The sequence below is a fragment of the Apodemus sylvaticus genome, chromosome 6 (genome assembly GCF_947179515.1).
Source record: "Apodemus sylvaticus chromosome 6, mApoSyl1.1, whole genome shotgun sequence".
In the NCBI taxonomy this organism is placed as follows: Eukaryota; Metazoa; Chordata; class Mammalia; order Rodentia; family Muridae; genus Apodemus; species Apodemus sylvaticus.
Window position 1 is genome coordinate 45,544,563 of NC_067477.1, and position 21,053 is coordinate 45,565,615.

Sequence of the window (21,053 nt, forward strand, 5' to 3'; positions counted from 1 at the left end):
AGAGCCTTTGCTAAGCCCATCCAGACAGCAGCTGTTTGCAAAGCACGGTCAAGTTTAAAGTGGGTTATGCAGAGCAGGGTTTCTCCCCAGTGGCAGGACTGTCATGGGCAGGTTCCTGCTTTGAGACTTACCCCTACAAAGGTAATTAGTAGCCTCCTTGGCCTGTGCCCACTAAGTGCCAACAGAACCTTGCCCAGAAAAGTACCCAGAGTACTGGGTATGATGACATCACTGAAAGGTAAGGAGTCATGTCACCTATACTTTAACATTTTAAAGGAGGGGCTGGAGTTGCAGCTCTCTTCGCAGAGTGCTTGCTTAGCATATAAAGCTCCTGGCAGCGAATTAAATGACATGGTGGCAACAGATAAAGGGAGACAGATCAGAAGTTCTCGGCATTCTTACATAACAGTGTCTCTTGTAGCCCAGGTTGGCCTCAGATTTATGTAGCCAAGGATAGCATTACATTTCTGATCCTTCTGGATCCATCTCCTCAGGACTGGGATTACAGACATGCACCACCACATCCAGCTTCTGCAACACTGGGGATTGAACCTCAGGCTGCCTGCATGTTAGGCAAGCACTCACTCTATCATAGAACTACATCCTAGACTTAAAGCCTCATTTTAACAGTACAATGGGCTCACTCTGCTCTCTAGGGAGGGGTGTGTTGGGGCGTGGGAGGGGCGGGGAGAGGCATAGGAAGAGGTGGGGGTGTTAGTAGCTGAACATGGGAATCACTTTAGTTCCTTCAATGCTAAGCCAAGCAGGTGTCTGCTCCAAAATATATATTCATTCATTCTTTTTCTGTGCGCACACACATAACTTTATGTGCAACCTCTTAGGAGATCGCCACCTCTGCCTTTATTATCCTTGAAACAGTTGGCTCCTGCAATAGAGGCCTGGCCTGTGGGCCTCCTCAGGCATCACAGAAAGTTGACAAAAGTGATTCTGTCCACTAGAGGGAGCCCGACTTATCTCCTAAGCAAATAAGCCAGAGAGAACAGACTAGGAAAAGGTTGTGAACGTGCAGGCTATGTGTGGCACAGGAGTGTAGACAGCAAAAGCCAAAACCCCAGAGCCAGAGCGCCACCTGAAAGGTCACCTGGGTATTTATAGGCGGGAAAACAGACCGCATTTGAAAGCGGTCCCTTTCCTTGTGTAAGAAAAATGAAAAGGGACTGCAAATCTGAGGGGAAAGACACAGAGGGAGGAAAGGGAAGGGCAAATGGTGTAATTATGTTCTAATTTTAAAACCTTAAGAACTATTTCAAAAAATAAAAATTTTAAGTTAAAAAAAAACCCACACCGATTTGTCCTCAACTGCGAGTTCTGAGAGTGTATGGACTCTGATTGTCATTTCTCTTGAGGCTTTGGTCGTGACTCTTGGCCTTTAATGGCTAAGCTATCTCTCCAGCCCTGATTTTTATTTTTCTAAAAATATTTTTTAATGCATATTTCAAGCATATGTTTTTGATCCCAGCACTTGGGGGGACTGAGGAGGTGGATCTCTCTGAGTTCAAGGCCAGCTTTCTCTACAAAGTGAGCTCCAGGGCAGCCAGGACAACATAGAGACCCTGTCTACAAACAAACAAATAAACAAACGTCTTCAAAATGTAGGGAATCAATATTTGAGTACAATAATAAATAAAAGGACAAAACTAAAAATAAAATAGATAAATGAAAAGGCATTATCCTAGTTCAGGTAGTGCCACCAGGCTCTGATGCTAATAAGCACTATCAGGGCCATCAGTTAACTGCTGCTTGGGACAAAACAAAATGACGCATTCCTACCGAAGGCCTTATGTCATTTAAAAGTTCATTAAACTGGGGCCATCAAGAGAGTTCAGGGGCTCTCATCGCTCTCTCATACTCTCGCCTCTTGGCACCCTCTCCTCTCTGCTCCTCTTGGGCTCATGTGGTCATGGCTGGCCTCCACTTCTCTACTCTCTTCTCTACTCTCTTCTCTCTCTCTCTCTCTCTCTCTCTCTCTCTCTCTCTCTCTCTCTCTCTATCTCTCTCTCTCCCTGTCTCTCTAACTCCCATCCTCTGCCCTGAATAAACTCTATTCTATACCAAAGAGAGAGAGAGAGAGAGAGAGAGAGAGAGAGAGAGAGAGTTCAGGGTATAAAAGCACTTGTCACACAGACTGACAGTGAAAAGCTGGACATAAAGATTCAAATCCATGATGTCAGCACTCTGTCATGGAGCTGGGACGTGGGCACAGAGGCCGGGGAGCTCCTGGTACGCTGGGCCTCAGAAGCACGAAGCAGACCCCGCCTGCATACCTGAATGACTACCAAAAGTTGTCTTCGGGCGTACACCATGGTATATGCATGCCTACACCAGTAAGTATGAATATATACATCATACAACACACATACAATAAAAGTAACAAAATAAAAAAAATCCGTTAATATGTCTGGAGAGATGTCTGAGGAGGTAAGAGCACTTGCTCACTCACACACACACACACACACACACACACACTCCTTCATTAAATCAAGGTGTAGGATACAGCCTAATGGTAGGCTCACCCAGCACACATAAGGTCCTAGATTTACTCTCATAATGAAAAACAGAAACTAGACTTTACAGTTCATTAAAGCAAGTCAGGTGTGGTGGCTTACGCCTGAAATCGCAGCACTCACAAAGTGAAGCAGGAGAACTCCATGAGTTTGAGGCTAGCCTGGGCTACATAGTGAATTTCTGTCTACAAAGTAAGATCAGTCTCTAAAACTGGTAATAAACTAAAAAAATAAAGACAAGGCTTATTAAATCAATGCTCAGACAAATCATGAATTAAACACTTTCAAGGCAGTTGTAAAACAAACTCTTAGCCATTGATTATTAAAATGGTTCTTGAAATTGAGGCAAATTGCCTATTTTCAAACTACCCACTTTTGGGGTGGAAGGGACAAGGTCTCGCTATGTAGCTTTGGCTAGCCTGGAACTCCCTATGTAGACCAGGCTGGCAGCGAACTCAGAGATCCACCTAGCTGATTAATGGCGTGCATCACCACGCCCAGCTACTTTACTAAACTTCAGAGCATCCCTGGTACTGATGCTCACTGTGACAAGCCCTGAAGACGCCTCTCCTCCCATCTACAGTCTCCATCTGCTGTGGCTCCCAAGTCACTCAGGTCTTGGTGCTTCAAGGCAGGAACCTGCGGAGCCATCTCACGGCCCCTCTTCCTATCTGACACACCACAAAAGCAGCTGACACTGACTTCCTCAGAGAAGTGGCCCTGAGAAAGAACCTTCTGTGCAGCCTAGGAAAACAAAAGAAGCTGCTGGTGACAGGCTCCCACTGCAGGAGCCCCCATCTTGACTCTGCACCCCACACGGTCTGTGTCCTCTCACAACTCCTCCCTCCCACCCCTTCTCCCACCCGCATCCTTCCTATCGCAGCATACATCCTGACAGTGTAGGCGTTGGGTGGGGGACTCCCAACAACCCTCAACTGGAATTTCAAAAACACCCGGGACTTTATTTTGACAATTAAATTCCTGTGACTGCAGAAATTGTGTCCAACTCCACTTCCAGAGCTGGATTATAAAAACAATGCATATTTTCCCTAGGCCACAGAAATATGAATCCTAAGGGTTAACGGCTTAATTCTTTATTATCTCCTCCATCCACATTCATCACAAGACACCCTTCCCAGGAAAGCAAGAATGAGAGGTTATTGTTAAGAGAGAATGAATGAGACAATGTAAGTTCTGTTCTTTTGACCTGACAATGTGACCAAGGCAGGGGCTCTGGGACTAGAGAGAGCTCCAGCGGGCGAGCCTCCACCTCCATGAGTCTTGGCCCAGCTGCTTCCTTCTGCTGTGGGAAAACAAACCTGGCTTAGGACGCCTGCACCCCAAACTCCTCCCCCTCCAGAGTACAAGGTCGTGGAGGCACACAGTCCCGAAGGCACGCTCTCAGTTAAACCCCTTAGGTTCAATTCCTGATCATCCTTTGCTAAGTCTGGTCTTTCCAAGGTTGGGGGTATGGTCAGTTTTGGTGTTTCTTTGTTTTTCTTAAGCTACAACCTGTGATGGGCATGAGGTGCCACCTTACATCTGCGCCAGCAGTGTGGAACACAGCTAAGTTGCTTACAAGTCTTGTCACCAATCAGAGGTCAATGAGACTGTGAGTCTCACATGGCACTGGTACCCATCTAGTCCTGTGGTGAACTGGCCTGTCCCCAGCCTTGACACCTCCATGAAGGTTCTTAAGGAAGATAAGAGGATTTCGCTTCACAGTGGCACATGTTTTCCCTGGCATTTCATCACAACTGTCAGAGATGATGGTGAGGACTTGTGCTCAAAGATCAAAGCCAGAGTACATGGGAGGCAGGAGGGCCACTGTGAGTCTGAGGCCAGCTTGGTCTACAGTGACTTCAAAGCAGCCACACACAGAGACCTTAGCTGAGTAAACTGGTTTTCTGTTTGTTTGGTTTTGGTGGTGTTTTTGTTGTTGTTTTGTTGAGACAAGGTTTCTCCATGTAGCCCTTGCTGTATGTAGACCAGGCTATCCTCACAAAGATCTGCCTCCCAAGAGCTGGAATTAAAGGCCTGTACTACCACCACCTGTAGAGACCTTTTCTTTAAAAAAAAAAAAGGGGGGGGGGAGGGAGAGAGAGTGGGAGGGAGGGAGGGAGAGAGGGGAAGATGGAGGGAGAGAGAGACAGAATGAAGAAAACCAGCACTCCTCCGGAAGTTCAAAGAGCTGTTCTACCCACCAGCTCACAGCCCAGCTTCTGAGTGGGGGCGTCCCCATCCTGTCCCCGCCCCGGAAGCTGCTGAGGTCAAGGGAAGGGCAAGGGTGTCTTTGCAACACATTTTTCTCCCCATTTACATCAAATAAAGCAGGAACAAAAAGGATTTCAAATCCAGGATGTGATTCCAGAGGACACCCCAGGTTCCCCCAAACCAGAACTCACTCTGTAGCCACTATTTGGGGGATGGGTTCGTCGAGGAGTTCCAAGCTGTGCAGGATCCAGTAGCAGAGCCAGGGGCGGCTGGCATCCAGACACTGAGAGGGACCAGGAGAAAACACACCCTTTATTCAATGCGTCCAAGATCCTGTGAAAGGCTGCGTCTGTCTTAGTTCCTGAAGCCTAAAGGGGGGGAGGAGGAGGCGCCCTCCCAGTAAAGGAAGGGTGCTTTCATCTGTGACAAGTGAACAGCGGGGAACAAGGCTTAAACCCTTCTTAGGGTTTAAGACCCTTAAGTCCCTTCTGCAGGAGTCCAAGCAAGACTGAGCAGAGAACTTCCATTACACACAGGGAAGCTAACTGCTGCTGGTTTCCCTGTGCAGACAAGCAAACACATCTTCTCAACAAGGACATCTCCTGAATTCACCCATTTACAGATTCAGCCAATATTTGGTATCTACTTGTGCCAGACATTAGACACTGGGGGCATGGCAACGTCGGAAATTGATTCTGAGTCTTGGCGTGCTCAGCACGTAGAATACTGACTGACCTGGCTGCCTTAGAGACAGAGAGAGGCAGTAGACACACACGCATAAGTTACCCAGCGTCTTTCTGGAGCAAGGCTAGCCTGTGTACACACACCTGTTAGGTGCTTTGAGGACCTGGAGCAGGATGAGTGTGTCTGGAGGCAGGGCAAAGGCTTCTGGCTTCTGAAGGTGATGTGTGCACAGACCTTGATACTAATTCAAATCAAACATGGCTTCTGAGCATCCCAAGCTCTGCAGGGCAGGTGGTACCCGTTACCGGTTCTATATGTTTAAAGTATACAAAAAAAGGTCTGGGGAGACTAATTTTCTCCAGGTTCTAAAACAAGTAAATGCCAGAGTTGGGGTGTAGGCTGTGATACTCAGGTTACCTATGACAAACTTGGAAAAACCCTCCAAAAAAAAAAAAAATCAAATATAGAACTCTGAAATAAAAGCCAATTAAAGGCAGCGCTATCCTTTTAAAGGGAGGCAGGGAGACGGGAGCCCTGCTGGTCACAGCCTTTTCTACCCCCACCACGGCTCTTAGGTTCTTCCATTATCTCAGGCGTCTTAGAACCCTGCTTTAAGATTCACTCTGTGCCCTCCAGGATTCAAGTCCTGGTCCTCTGGCCAAACTGACTTTTACCAGTAAAGGGAGTCGGGAGAAAGCATGCTATGATTAAATGACAGAGAGCTCTGGCCCATCTAGAATGCTCCACTAGCTCTAGGGGCTGACAAAGCTGGAGGAGAATTTGTTTTGTTTTGTTGGTTTTTTGTTTATTTGTTTTTTTGAGAAAGGGTTTCTTTGTGTAGCCCTGGTTGTCCCGGAACTCGCTCTGTAGACCAGGCTGGCCTCAACCTCATAGATTCACCCTCCTGTCTCCTCCTCCTGAGTGCTGGGACTAAAGGCGTGTGCCACCACTTCTTAAGTGGAGTAGACTTTATTTAACCCCTTTCATAAGCAGAGTATCAGCTCTGAAACAGAAGCCTGTTTCCTGCCAGAGCCATGTGACACAGTGTGTGCATCTGCAACAGGTGAGACCAGCAGCAGCCTTTGTGTTCAAACAGGAGCACCACCCAGTGCTTGACAGGAAGTTCCCAGGCAATGTTTTACCTCATAGGCATCTGTCAGTTGTCGAAGGCCTCTTTTCAGATAATGGAAGTGCTTCTCCCTCTGCAAAATGAGCCTGGAAAGACAGAGAGCCTGTAAGCCCTTCTACAAGCCCACACGTGCACACACACATTGCCCACAGTCACTAAGTGCATCCCTGGTAACTGCAGTATGTATAAAACCAATGACACCAGGGAAAAGAGGCACTCGGCTGAGTCAGTGAGGGCGCCTACACTGTTCTATAAATGTTCTGAGCAGTAACACCTCATGAAAAAGGCGACTGCCCTGCACTGGGCACACGATGTTTGGCACTGACAGTCCACTCAGAGAGCTTCTCCAGGACCTAGGGACTGCAAGCAATCGAATGGGCAGTCCTGGGACAACCCAACTCAGAGCCTCGCCACTTCCGCCTCCCTCACTCACATCAGTCATTTCTTCTGAGACCACTTGTCTGAGATCTGCACTTTGTCCCCTGCCCACCCCTTGGTTGTCCATCTGTTGCTCTGGCCCCAAAATTCCTCCTCCCACATGCTGACCCACAGCCCTGGCCAGAGGATGCTTTTTGTATTCCACGGGCCAGGCACACCCATGGCGCTGGGGTCAGCAATACAGGCTTTAAGGAATGTGCAGCCCATGGCCACCTGCAAGGGCGAAGAGAGAGGCGGGACTTCTTGCTTAGTGTTGAAAGATGGCCTGTGTGGTTATGGAAGAAAGAAAAGCAGAAAAAATGTCAAGACATTCACTGAGCCTGCTGACTACAGGAATAATGAGAAGAGAAGTACTCTCTTCTAGGTAATCAATAAACAATTGTTTCCAGAACTCCCACTGCTCTGTGCTCAGAGTAGGATCACTAACGTGGTCTCTGTCTCAGAAGAACCTTCCAAGGCAGGAAGAAAAATGCTGTCCCAAAAGAAAAGCAATGGCCAGGGCTATACAGAGAAACCCTGTCTCGAAAAAAACAAATCCAAAAAAACAAAAACAAACAAACAAAAAAAAAAAAACCAAAAAGAGCCGGGCAGTGGTGGCACATGCCTATAATCCCAGCACTCTGGGAGGCAGAGGCAGGTGGATTTCTAAGTTCAAGGACAGCCTGGTCTACAGAGTGAGCTCCAGGACAGCCAGGGCTACACAGAGAAACCCTGTCTCGAAAAAACCAAATCCAAAAAAACAAACAAACAAAAAAAGAAGAAGAAGAAAAGCAATGGTGATAGTGTTGTAATCCTAGGACCACAAGCTCGGGGCAGCCTCCACAATTGAAATGAAAGGAAACAAAACTGAGTGCCTCCTCAGAGAAAAAGTCACAAGGGTGTTAAGAGACAGCGTGGTCTCTGAGCAGGAAGGACTGTTCATTGAGTCACTGAGGAGGTTGTAATGCCTTTCTCAAATGAGTAGGTGGTTTGCAAGTCAGATGTTACAAAGCGAGGGAATTCCTTCACTCTGCCTCTTCCCGGTGCACTCACCCGCGGCCTTCTGCCTTCTGCCTTGCACTGTGGACAGCAGGGTCCTCACAGCCTTGCAACCGTGCTCTTCAGCTTCCCAGGCCCAGAATCATTAACCAAATTATGATTTGAATAGATGCTTACAATAAAATTCCCTAGTTCAGGCAACAATTGGAAGATGTGAGATGCAGAGAGGAACCCAGATCACACAAAGGGTGGGTTCCCTACTAGTAGATCACAGTGTGTATCTACTGTACAAGGTGACAGGTGATGCTGTAGAAGGCAGGAGGTCAGAACTGCAGGAAGAACCATCCTTAATGGGAGGCAGGAGCCAGCGGGGAGCAAGGGCAAGCCATGTCACAGGCACTGAGGGGAGAGAGTCACCAAAGAGTGCTTAACAATGGTGGAAGGTGCAGGAGTGTCAGGAGCCATAATGGGACAAGCTAATATACTAGCAGATGATCATCCTGAAATGCCTGCCTCGGATTATTATATAATCTGCGACAAGTGAGCCCCCATTCAGCAAGGCTGTGAGGGACTAATTTTAGGAAAGATTCCTGCTATTTATATGCTTTTCCTGTTATTATTATACATTTATAATAATCAATAAGTAATAGCACACCCCTTTGGAGCAGAGCTCTACAGATCCACAAAGATGTACTGTCTAATAGTGATGCTATGTAGACAAACAGATGACTTAAGTTTTAATAATGATCCTATAAGAATTCCTAAAATTATATCTGTGATTATTAAGTTCTTTTATAATGGGACTCCTACTAGGTCCTTTTCTAATAGCCAAACTGCAAGGAGAACTCTGCCAGTTTCCCAAGTGTCACAAGCTAATTGCTCTTAGATGGCAAACAGACTTTCTCCTACTCAGAGCACTTTCCAAGAGGTTGTAAAACAATTAACCAAAGGTCATAAAAAGGGAACTAACAATTTATTATAGGTGCTAGGACAGAAGATAAAATATTAACTGGGTTTATCTATACAAAACTTCACTTATAACTTAGTTTTGGTTTTAAACTTTCTACGAACCTGTGGAGAAGACATGTGATAGATGTTACTATCTAGATAATTACTCCTAATGGATATGCATGTAAACATTCTCTGTTGTAAACTTCTATTTCAATTTATGACTTGGTATTTTGTGTGAACTTGTGATGAACTTTGTAACATGTGATCATGCATCCTGAAAGATGTATAAGTACGGAAGACAAAAGAGATAGACCACTACCACTACTACTACCTCTCTCTCTCTCTCTCTCTCACACACATACACACACACACACACACACACACACACACACACACACACGAGCGCGCGCCTTTCTCTCTCTCTCTCTCTCTCTCTCTCTCTCTCTCTCTCTCTCTCTCTCTCTCTCTCTCTCACTTTTCTCCAATTAGAAGAACTTTTCCCTCCCCCCCCCCCTTAGGATCTTTTTGCTTTTCCCCCTTAGACAGCTTTACATAGGAAACTTTTTACAACTTAGTAATCAACTCATTAACCACTTCTTTAAGCATCCTACTTTTCTCCCTGCAAAGACTTCTGACTAGCAAACTCTCAGTTCCTGCTGAGATAGAACAAAGACCACATTGCTGAATCCTCTGCTGTTAGGCTACAGGTGTTAATCACCTAAGCCAGCAGTCTTTCACCCTCAGAAATAGCAAGAAAGTGTCTAGGACATTTTAGAAGTTATCATCAGCATTTTAGTACAGTTAGAAAGCCCTGCGACCCTCAGACTTCAAAGCCATCATCACCAGAGTCCTACTCCGTGTCTCCACAACTACCCTTACCGGGCAGGGAGGCTCCCAGCCGCTGGCAAGGAAGACTGAAGAAAAGATGACCAACAACAGAGTGGCCGACAACCTCTGTGGACACTCAGGGCAGAGCTCTGAGCAAACTACACAGATAGAAAATAGTTGCTAGGTGTGGTGTCCCAGAACTACAAGCTTAGGGCTGGAGGCAGGAAGGTCAGGAGTCCAAGGGCATTGATGCAATATAACAAGTTCAAGACCAGCCTGAGCTATAGGACTTGGTTTCAAAAGCCAAAACGAAAGGGAAATGACCTGACTCAGTTTCTCTTTCAGGGGGGGTCTAACAGTCAGGTCCCCTGTGTAGGGAACATTTTGCACAGAGGTCCAGGATGACTGTTCCCTATAGCTACGATCCGCTGGTGGACCCAGACAAGTAAAGGCAAGTTAGAGTCCTATCCACTTGATGCTCTGACCTGGTAAGTACAGGGGCTCTGAGCTCACAGGAAGGCAAGGGAAGTCAGAAATAGCCTCCCTAAGAGGACAACACTGAGACAAAAGCAGGAAGATGAAGATGAAATGGCCAGGCAAAAACCGAAGAGGCCACCATAGCATGTTTTAGTTAACTTAGTTAAGATGTCAGAGCCAAGCAGGGCGGTGGTGGCACACGCCTCTACTTTCAGCACTTGGGAGGCAGAGGCACTCAGATTTCTGAGTTCAAGGCCAGCCTGGTCTACAGAGTGAGTTCCAGGACAGCCAGGGCTACACAGAGAAACCCGGTCTCGAAAAAACCAAAAAAAAAAAAAGATGTCAGAGCCAAAGTACATGGGAGAAGTAGGCAGACAGAAGTCAGACTGGAGGGGACAGAACTTGGAAGCCTATTAAGGGAGTTGTTTAAAGCCGGAAAGAAGGCTGGGTATGTGGTACACGCCTTTGATCCGAGTACTTGGGAGGCAGAGGCAAGTAAATCGCTGAGTTCCAGGCCAGCCTGGTCTATACCAGCCTGGTCTACATAGCAAGTCCCAGGCCACCCAAGGCTACGAAGTGTGACCCAATCTCAAAACAAAAGACAACAAAAAATACTCTGAAGCAAAGCTGAGCATTGAAGCCCATGCCCTAAAGCCAGGACTCCGAAAGCAGAGAGGCAAGAGAGTTGCTATTAGTTCAAGGCCAGCCCAGTCTTCAAAGTGAGTGCCAGACCATGAAAACATGCTAAGCAAGACACCACTTACAACATACCACATATTATATGATCCCATTTACATGACATGTCCACAAAGAAAACCCTTAGAGACAGAAAGTAGATCAATCAGTTGCCTAGAGTTCAGGAAAATGAAGGCCCTGAGGGTGGTGACTCAGGGTATTCTTCTAAGGGGTGATGAAATGCTCAAAAATTAACCTTGATAAGTTATACCACTTAGCGAATATGCTAAAGCCAATGAATTACACATTTGAGCTCAATGAATTATGTGTGGATTATATTTCATGAAATGTTATTTTCTCCTAAAAAAGGAACAAAGCTGACCATGGTATGCTCCTATAAGCCCAGTGTGCAGGAGGCTGGTGCAGAAGACTGCATGTCCAAGGCCAGAGTTCCCACTTCCTGGGCTAAAGCACTAGCTGTACAAGACTAGGGACCCCAGTTCCATCCCTGAGGCCTGGGTAACAGGAGGAGGGAACCAATTCCAGCCATCCTCTGACCTCTACATGTGCCTACACATGCACCATACACACGTATACACAACAGTAACAAGCAAGTAAAAAGGATCTTCAAGGAGTTACTGGAGAGGTTTAGGGCGGGGGGGGGGGGGGGGGGGGGCGCTCGCAGGAACGGGACATGAACCTCTGATAAGGAAGAATTCCACATCCTCAGAGGCAGAGATGTTGTGATACAGGTGTATGAGCCCAGCCAAATCCTGGAGTTTGAAGTGGGGAAGAGGAGACAGAGGAGACCATGTGGATGACAGCCTGCGACTTCTCAGGACGAGGAACCCAGAGCCCAGGAGCTACAGATTGGCTGCTGTGGTGACCGCGTTAGACAACACATGAGATGAATAAAGGGACTGGGAGCCAAGAAGCATTAAAGTATTAGTGAAGCCAGTTAGCAGACATTTCTAGGTGGTTTCTTGAAATCTTTTTTCATAAAGATGGAGTCTCACTATGTAGCTCAGGTTAGCCTCAAACTCAAAATTCTCTACCACTAAAGCGACAGGGCTTTAGTTCTTGGTGTGTGCTACCTTGCCTGGCTTCCCTGCTGGGAGTGTTTAGGACACAGTAGTGGAAGAGCAGTCTAAGCAGGGAGGGAAGGGAAATGGTAAGCACATTTCTGAAACAGCTTGTGCCCTGACTCAGCCTGAGCAGGATGGAACCACAGGCTAGCACAAGCTAAGACAAGAACGAGCAAGACCGTTAATGAGTGCAGACCAGCAGTGACTGGAGACACCCCAGCTGGGGAAATCAAACACTACCGGGATCCGGACTCTACACAGGTCTTACCTAAGTAGTCCAGGCTGGTTCTGAGCTAAGATCTCCTTGCCGTGCCCTCCCAAAGTCTGGGGGTTACATGCACACACCATGAGCCAGTCTTTGGTTGGGGTTTTATTTGTTTGTTTGTTTGGTTTGGTTTTTCTGAGACAGGGTTTTCCCACGTAGCCCTGGAGCTCGCCTTGTGGAACAGACTGGTCTATAACTCATAGACTGGTCTATAACTCAGAGATCCTGCCTCTGCCTCTGCCTCTGCCTCTGCCTCTGCTAAGGTTACTGGCATGTGCCACACCACGCATAGCATTTTTACCAAGATGAGTTAAAATTCTTCAAAAGCACAGAAACAGAGCCCAGAGAGACAGCTCAGCATTAAGGGTACTTTGGCTGACACCCCAAGTTCAATCCTGGAGCTCACACGGTTCAAAGACACAATTTCCTTCAAACTGTCCTCTGGCTTCCAAGTACCCATCTTATGCGCACGCACGCACACACACAACATGAATAGTGTAAAAGAAAACATTTTCAAGTATTGAAACTCTAGGAAGTTTGCTCATTTTTTGATCAATCTTTTTCTATGACAGGGGGCTTCTCAGTCACTAGGAAATCAATGAGCTCTGAGCCGGAGCTTCTGGCCTCCAAAGGCAACAGATGGGCTTGCTGAAGTGAAAGAACTGCCTGAACCCTGGCTGCTCAGGAATTACCTCCTCATCTACCTCAGGCTGGCCCTTAGAACCTGAGCCAGCCTTAGGTAAGCCCCCTTCTGAGGAGCTCCCCTCTAACCTTGAGTCTCACCCATAGACAGCAGGCCCAAGAGCCCTGGAGAGAGGGGACTGTTCTCTAGCTGGGTCTGACTGAAGACCATATTCATATGATAGAGGGGAAAGGAGGGTAGAGGATGGGGGGGGGAGAGATTATGTCCAAGGACATTTCCCCAAGCCCACTTCTTCCTTCTTCCATTCTCATCCATTTAATTATAAGCAATAGCCTGGCGGTGGTGGCGCACGCCTGTAATCCCAGCACTTGGGAGGCAGAGGCAGGCAGATTTCTGAGTAGCCCAGCCTGGTCTACAGAGTGAGTTCCAGGACAGCCAGGGCTACACAGAGAAACCCTGTCTCGAAAGAACCAAATCCAAAAAAAAAAAAAAAAAAAAAAGAAAGAAAGAAAAGAAAAAGAAAAAGAAAAAGAAAAAAGAAAAAAGAAAAAAAAAACCCCAAAAAACAAAAATTATAAGCATATAAACATATTGTTAAGTTGAAGTGATCAGTGTATTTTGGTCAATCAGAAATTGCACTAAATTGCTTAAAAAAAATTGCTACTATGAGCTAAATTGCTCCCTCCCCACTCAACAATTGATGCTGAAAACTTAACCCAGTGTGACTGTCTTTAGAAATCAGACCTTTAAGGAAGAATTTAAGGTCATGAGATCCTAAGGGTAGAACCCTACCCAATGACACAGGTGCTTCAGTAAAAGGAAGAATACCAGGGGTGTAGGTCAGTGTGCAGTGCATGCCCAGCAAGCACAAAGGCCGTGAAGGAGCTGAGGGAGGACGGGAGACACTGGGGAGCCTGAGCACAAACAGAAGTCGATGAGGACATCGCAGGGGAGCCGACTGCAAATCCTGAGGCAGGCTCAGGAGAAACCAGGCCTGCTAGCATCTCGGTCTCAGATTTCCAACCTCTTCCGCTCCTGGGTCTCAGAGCACTTTGTGTGCACTCTGACTCACACCCTTACACTGCCTCTGTGAGGGAAGCTAAAAGCCAGAGCTCCTCCCACCCCAAGAGCTCAGCCTCAAAGCCAAGAATGGGGAAGAGACCAGGCTGGGTTGAAGCAAGAACTCAGCAGGGTAAGCCCACCTGCTCCCAGACCTTCCCCAAGTACCCTCGTCTCCTTCCAGCCTCAGCCCATGACCTCACTGAGCTCAGGACTTTGCACAGGTTGTCCCCTCTGCCTAGAACATTCTAGACACTCCTAGGCTGGCCAACTCATTCCATGGGGCGTTCTGTGGGTCCTATGAGAATACTTGGCTGTTTGGTTACTCTTTAAATACTGGTGCAGAATGAGGGGGGCAAAATCCTGAAGGACTTCACGAGAACAGGGCAGAGAGTAAAAGAAAGCAGGCTTCTCCAAACCTGGACCACCCCGCGTGTCCTGTGGTAGGCTGCGACATGGATGACACTGAGGGTAGAAAACACAGCACTAAGAAGAAGTATATCTCCCAGAGTCTCAGGAGTTATATGCAGGAATGGCGGAAGACACAGGTCAAGTTTCTAGGACTTCAGTGATGGCTTCAGAACCACACACTGCTACACTAAATCTCCAGAGAGAACCTCAAGGTTCCAGAGAACCTAGAAAAGCTTACCACACGGGGAGCACGTGGGTCACTTCTGCCCTAGAAAAAATTGTATTCTCTCTGTCTCTGTCTCTCTGTCTGTCTCTGCCTGTCATCTGTCTGTGTGTGCACCATTTGTGCACTTTTAGGTTTCACATTACGGCAAATGAAATGAACTGAAAAAGCATCAGGACTGTGATGGCCAAGTGCTTAGTTACGGTGCTGGCCTGGGAAAGCACACTCCCAAGGGGCAGAACAAGAATACTTTGGAGAGCGCCGGGGATGTGGCCAGTTATAGGATTTCTGCATGGCATGTGCTAGGCCTGGGTTTGAGCTCAATGGCTAGGAAAAAGTGAAGAGGACAATGAGGACGTTAAATCCCTCCAGGCATGGCTGAGGAGGAGGCTCACTGCAGACGTGAAGGAAAGCACAGCCACTGGCGTCTGGGAGAGTCAGACTGAACAGACCGGGCATGAGAGAGACAGGGAGGGGACAAAGGAAGGGAAGAAGAGACAGACAAAAGAAGACCACGAGGGCAACGGGAACCAAGAGAACAGCCAGGACAGCACGCAGCCAAAGCAGACGGAAGAGAAGATGGTGGGAGGGAAGTAAGCCAAGCTCAGGGCCTGGAGAGGTTTAGGGTGGGGGTCAGGAGTGCTGAGAGGAGCCAGGCCTCGGTAAGAAGCTGTGGCCACTGAGAGAGCCAGGTGGCCAGAGCCTGCTTTGATATGTTAGCAGGCACCTCCTCCATCTATGGGGCTTCTTTGAGAGCTAACAGAAAATCCTGACTTTTGTAAGAAACCAGGATGCAGTGTGGCATCTGTACACCTGAGATCACAGCATCTGGGAGGTGGAGGGAGGAAGGCGGGGCCCAGGGTCAGGCTACGTATCTATGGACAAGAGAACCTCTTTCAAGAGCACAAAGTCAAAACCCAAGCCAAGAACAAAACACTCCAACAGCAACAAGGATAAAAGAAAGCAGGGAGTTGACAAAACGATAAAAATACAAGTGGGTAAAGGAGCGCACTACTGAGCATGGCGGCCTGAGTTCAAGGGGCGGGGGCACAGGGCATTGGAAGAGAGGGTCCTAAATTCATAGGAAAAGAAAAGGAACGAGGAGGCCTTCTTGGTACTGACTGTCTCACCCCAGGGCAGATGTAGACTTCACAGTCAAAAGGGAGGGAAAAGGGAGGGAAATCTTTCCTTTTTTTCATTATAATATTATTATTATTATTGTTGTTGTTGTTGTTGTAATATAAGGTCTCTTGTAATCCAGGCTAGTCTTGGTCTTGAACTCATGTGTAAGGAAACTTTGAACTCCTGGTCCTCCTGCCTTTACTCCCCTACCCCACCCAAGTGCTAGGATGTCAGAAGAGTCATTTCTGGGAGGAGGAGTAACTGTGGCTTGTAGCAGCATTCCGCTTCAGCCTGAGCGCCAGCCACATCTGTTTCCTGGCTCTGGCTCTGGCTCTGGCTCTGGCAGGCCAAACAGCGAATAAGCGACTGCCTCAGTACCCCTGCAGGCATTCCTGGTCCTGCACACAGCCAGGGGTCCTGACCGCGTCACATCTGATCCACCGTGACCTCAGGAATACAAACAAGGTCACCTGGGTGTACCGCCAACATCTGGGAGCTGTGTGGCGGACGAGCCAAGAGGTCTGCTCCTGAGGCACGCTGCCAAGGCTCTCCAATGTGATTCTATTCCTTTGGTTTGTTGTTCTTTGGGGGTTGTTTTATTTTGTTTTGTTTTGTGGTGTAACTCTAGGCCTCATATCTCTACACAAATATTCTACATTTTACTACACCTCCTAGCCAAGACTTAAATTCTGACTACCAAAAGGTTAAGATTATAATGATAATTTAAAATTCTGTACATTTTCAGATTTTTCCTTGGGGGTGTTTGGGGGACGGGGGTCATTCTGGGGGTGGAAGTCAGTGCCTGGTGCATCTGGCAAGTACTTTACCACGATGAACCACAGCCCAGGCTGATCCCTAAACCCTAGCTCACTGTGTGGTACCTAGTTCCGGCTTCACACTGATAGTCTAACTTATACTCTCACTTGGCTGACTAATTCAGCCAACATATGTAATATCTCTATTACTAATTAACACTGCTAAACTTGGCCGGGTGGCACACGCCTTTAATCCCAACACTTGGGAGGCAGAGGCAGGTGGATTTCTGAGTTCAAGGCCAGCCTGGTCTACAGAGTGAGTTCCAGGACAGCCAGGGCTACACAGAGAAACCCTGTCTCAAAAAAAAAAACAAAAGCAACAACAAAACCAATTAACATGCTAATTATCATCCCTTAAGACACTCATACGGTGGTCTAGAGAGAAGGCCCGGTAGTGGAAAGCACTGCTGCTCCTGCAGAGCACATGTATGTGTGGAGGCTCACATCCATTGTAATCCCAGGTCCAGGGGATCTGGCATCTTCTTCCTGCCTCTGCAGGCCCCAGACATATACACCATGCATATACTTACATGCAGGCACAACATTCATAAAATATCAGTTCGTAAAGTATTTTTCAAAGACAGTCATTTCATAGGCAAAAATGACAAAATTTAAAACAAGAAATACAAAAGCTGGGCAGTGGTGGTGGAAGCTTTTAATCCCAGCACTCGGGGGGGCAGATCTCTATGAGTTTGAGGCCAGCCTAGTCTACAAATCAAGTTAGGAAAGCCAGGGCTACACAGAGAAACCCTGTCTTTAAAAACAAAACAAAACAAAACAAAAAGAAAGAAAAGAAAAAATTTTTAAAAGAAAACAGAAGAAAAGGAGAGAAAGAAAAATAGAAAAATGGTAAGCTATGATTCCTGAGACAAACCCAGAAACCTGATATATCCTGTCTCTAGAAAGTTCCAAGCCCAAGGACACTTGCTTTCCACCCACATCTGACTAAGATCTATGAACTGGGGGTGGAGTCTCTACCACCGCTCTCCAAAACCCTTCCAAACTGCAGCCTCTCGCCTCCTCTTCTCTCGTTGAGGAGGACGGAGTCCACAGGATCTGTGTGGATGGGAACGAGAAGAGAACGTCAGATGGCACAGGTCGCTTGCGTGGGGACACAGTGCCCTAGGCGGGAGACAGTGACTCAGAGCCCGACCAGGTGAGTCATTTGTGGACACAATGGCTAACAGCAAAGCCCTCTCCAGCGTCACATCCCTCAGCACCACAGTCCAACCTTTACCTCTGGGAAGCACAGCTGGAGCAGGTCTGTGGAGGAGGCGAGAGTGGCGCAGATTCTCTTAGCATTTGTTCCCCTGAGCTGGTGGCATAAATGTCATTGCTAAACTCCAGCTGCGGCTCATGGCAAAAGGAAAAGTTCCTTGGACTGTGGTCTCAGTTTTGGGGACTGCAGAGATGTGGCCTGGCAGGCTCCAGAAAGACCCTCCCAGCTGACTGACACTTGCCCCTGGCCTTTCCAGGGAAGGATGAGGACCCTCACCTTCTCCCCAGCCCTTCCCTAGAAATACTGCCATTTCTAGCTGTTTTCTGCACTGGCTAACTAGAGAGGAAACAGAGGCTCAAAGGTAACAAGAGTGAGGCATATGTAAAATTTCAGTAAGAAGTACCTAGACCGCTGTCCTGGGTCAGTACCCTACAACAGGCGTTTCTCATCTAGAGAGCACAGACAGGCCTCCACAGCAGGCAGCCCTGCTGTCCAATGAACCAGTCTCACAGACGTTTATGTACTTGGCCCAAGCACTGTGCAGAATTCAAAAGATTGCTCATCCTAAGCATGGAACGGTTATTGCTAGGCTGGTGATGTGTGAAGTACATGTGAGGTCCTGAGTTCAAACCCCAGCACTGCAAGGCAAATGGGAGAATGGATTTCTACCTCTTTGGACTCCTTATCTATAGAAATAAATTTTGACCAGGTGTCTAAAAAGAAAAAAGGCCCCAGAGTCTTAATTAAAAACTGTCTTAAGAAGTCAGTAGACAAGCCGGGCGGTAGTGATGCACGCCTTTAATCCCAGCACTCTGGGAGGCAGAGGCAGGAGGATTTCTGAGTTCGAGGCCAGCCTGGTCTACAGAGTGAGTTCCAGGACATCCAGGGCTACACAGAGAAACCCTGCTGGAGGGTGGGGGTGGGGGTGGGGGAACAACAACAACAACAAAGAAGTCAGTAGACAAGCCAGGTGAAATGGAGCACTCCTTAGATCCCAGCACTGGGGAGGCAGAGTTTTAGGCCGGGCTGGTCTACAGAGTGAGTTCCAGGACAGCCTGAGCTACACAGGGAAAGCCTGTCTTAAAGGGGGAGGGGGGAGGGAGAAGAGGAGGAGGTGGAGGAAGAGGAGGAGGAGGAGGAAGAAGAGGAGGAGGAGAAAGAGAACTGTAGATACGCTAAGCAAGGGGAGGCTGTACTTCAGACCACATAGCATCTTAACCAAAGTGGTTCACCTGGTGTCCCCTGCATTTAATTTGGATAGTGTCAAAAAAATAACTATTCTAGGGGCCGGAGAGATGGCTCCACAGTTAAGAGTATTTGCTGTTCTTCCAGAGGACCTGAATTTGACTTCTAGTACCCATATCAGGTGGTTTACAATCACCTGATCTCCAGTTCCATTGATATGGAGATTTAGTCTGCAGGTTGGAGAAATGGCCCCCTAGTTGTTTAAGTAGAGGCAAGATGAAAATGTGAAAGGTTCCCTCGGACCCCCAAGCTCCAACACACAGCTTACCTTGGTACGAGGTGGTTAAACTTGTAAGAACTGAAGACCTCCTGGATCTTCTCTTCTACTTTGGCCTGATAGGGCAGGGGACATGGAAGAGAGAAAACATGAAGATGAGACGCTATCGACATTTTCTTCCTAGTGCCATGTTTTCTTCCTAGCACCACGTATGTCTAGTGCCTGAAGTTTTCCAGCACAGTTCTATGCTGCACAGAGATTCAGAGGCTCTGTAGCATGGCTTAATGACAAACAAGTCATTAGAGAGGAACTTTAGGGACAAGGACCCCAAAAACAACTATTCCAGGAATGTCATTGGTTTTCTAGCTAGGAATGCCGAGGGGAGGGGAAGGGGGCTCTGGTTTCTAATCTCCTAAATGAGCACCTTGCCTGGAGGAGGAATTAGGGTTTCTGTTGCTGTGATGCAATGCCATGACCAAAGCAACTTGGGTTTATTTCACCTACAACTCTCAAGTCACAACTCCAATTACTGAGGGAAGTTAGGGCAGGAATTCTGGACAGGAAGGTAGAGGCAGGAATTGAAGCAGAGGCCATGGAGGAATATTGTTTATTGGCTTGCTCCCCGTGGCTTGCTCAGCCTTTATTACAAAACTCAGAACCACATGCCCAGGAATGGCACCATGCCAACTCCCACCTTGCTTCAAAGTGGGATGGCTTACCTTGGTACAATCAGCAATCGTTAATCAAGAAAGTCCCAGCACTAGGAAAATGCAGAGGCAGATAGTTCTCTGAGTTTGAGGTCAGTGTGGTCTACAGAGCGAGCTCTAGAGACCCAGGGATACATAGAAAAGCCCTGCCTCAAAAACAAAGAGAGAGAGGGAGACAGACACAGAGAAAGACACACACACAGAGAGAATATGCCCTACAGACCTGCTACAGGCAATCTGAATGGAGGTACTTTCATTTAGAATGAGAATGGAATCGCTTCCTGTCCCGCTGCCATAGGAGAGCAGCAGCCATAGCCCTGCGCTACCCGATGGCCGTGGGCCTCAACAAGGGCCTCAACAAGGGCCTCAACAAGGGCCTCAACAAGGGCCTCAACAAGGGCCTCAACAAGGGCCACAAGGTGATGAAGAACGCCAGCAAGTCAAGACACAACACAGCCAGTGCCACACCAAGTTCGTGCGGGACATGATCGGGGAGGTGTGTGGCTTTGCGCCCTACGAACGGCGCACCATGGAGTTGCTCAAAGGGTCCAAGGACAAGCGTGCACTCAAGTTCATCAAGAAGAGGGTGGGCACGTACACCAGGGCCAAGAGAAAGTGGGAGGAGCTGAGCAACGTGCTGGCAGCCATGAGGAAGGCGATGGCCAAGAAGGATTGATGAACCCTCCCCCAATAAAAGATCGTAGAAATAAATAAATAAATAAATAAATAAATAAATAAATAAATGGAATCTACCTCTGGCATTGGGTTAAGTAAGACGTAACATTCCAAAGCGTTACGGGTTACCCAAAATTAAGAGTTAATCCAGGTGGACGTGTCAATCACTTGGTGAAGACCATGCTTCAATCAGGCTGATTACCTTCAGTCATGCTAGAAATATGGGAGGAATAGCTATCCCTTTAAGAATAATTTGGGGCTGGAGAGATGGCTCAGTGGGTAAGAGCACCGACTGCTCTTCCAAAGGTTATGAGTTCAAATCCCAGCACCCACATGGTAGCTCACAACCATCCTTAAAGAGATCTGATGCCCTCTTCTGGTGTGTCTGAAGACAGCTACAGTGTACTTACATATAATAAATAAATCTTTAAAAAAAAAAAAAAAGAATAATTTAAGGGTCAGGCAGTG

The 21,053-nt window shown here is 47.5% G+C and overlaps 1 protein-coding gene and 1 pseudogene across 2 annotated transcripts in view; one reads left to right on the forward strand and one right to left on the reverse strand.

Annotated features, from left to right (window-relative positions):
- Fntb (farnesyltransferase, CAAX box, beta) overlaps positions 1-21,053 on the reverse strand; it is a 90,005-nt gene that overhangs the window by 46,078 nt on the left and 22,874 nt on the right. For both annotated transcript variants that reach the window (XM_052185608.1, XM_052185609.1), the window contains exons 2-4: positions 19,255-19,319; positions 6,566-6,638; positions 4,931-5,022 (exon numbers count right to left, since the gene is read on the reverse strand). In XM_052185608.1, coding sequence (XP_052041568.1) covers positions 4,931-5,022; positions 6,566-6,638; positions 19,255-19,319 — 230 coding nt within the window. The remainder of the gene's footprint in view (positions 1-4,930; positions 5,023-6,565; positions 6,639-19,254; positions 19,320-21,053) is intronic.
- Positions 20,240-20,586, forward strand: LOC127687730 (60S ribosomal protein L36-like; annotated as a pseudogene).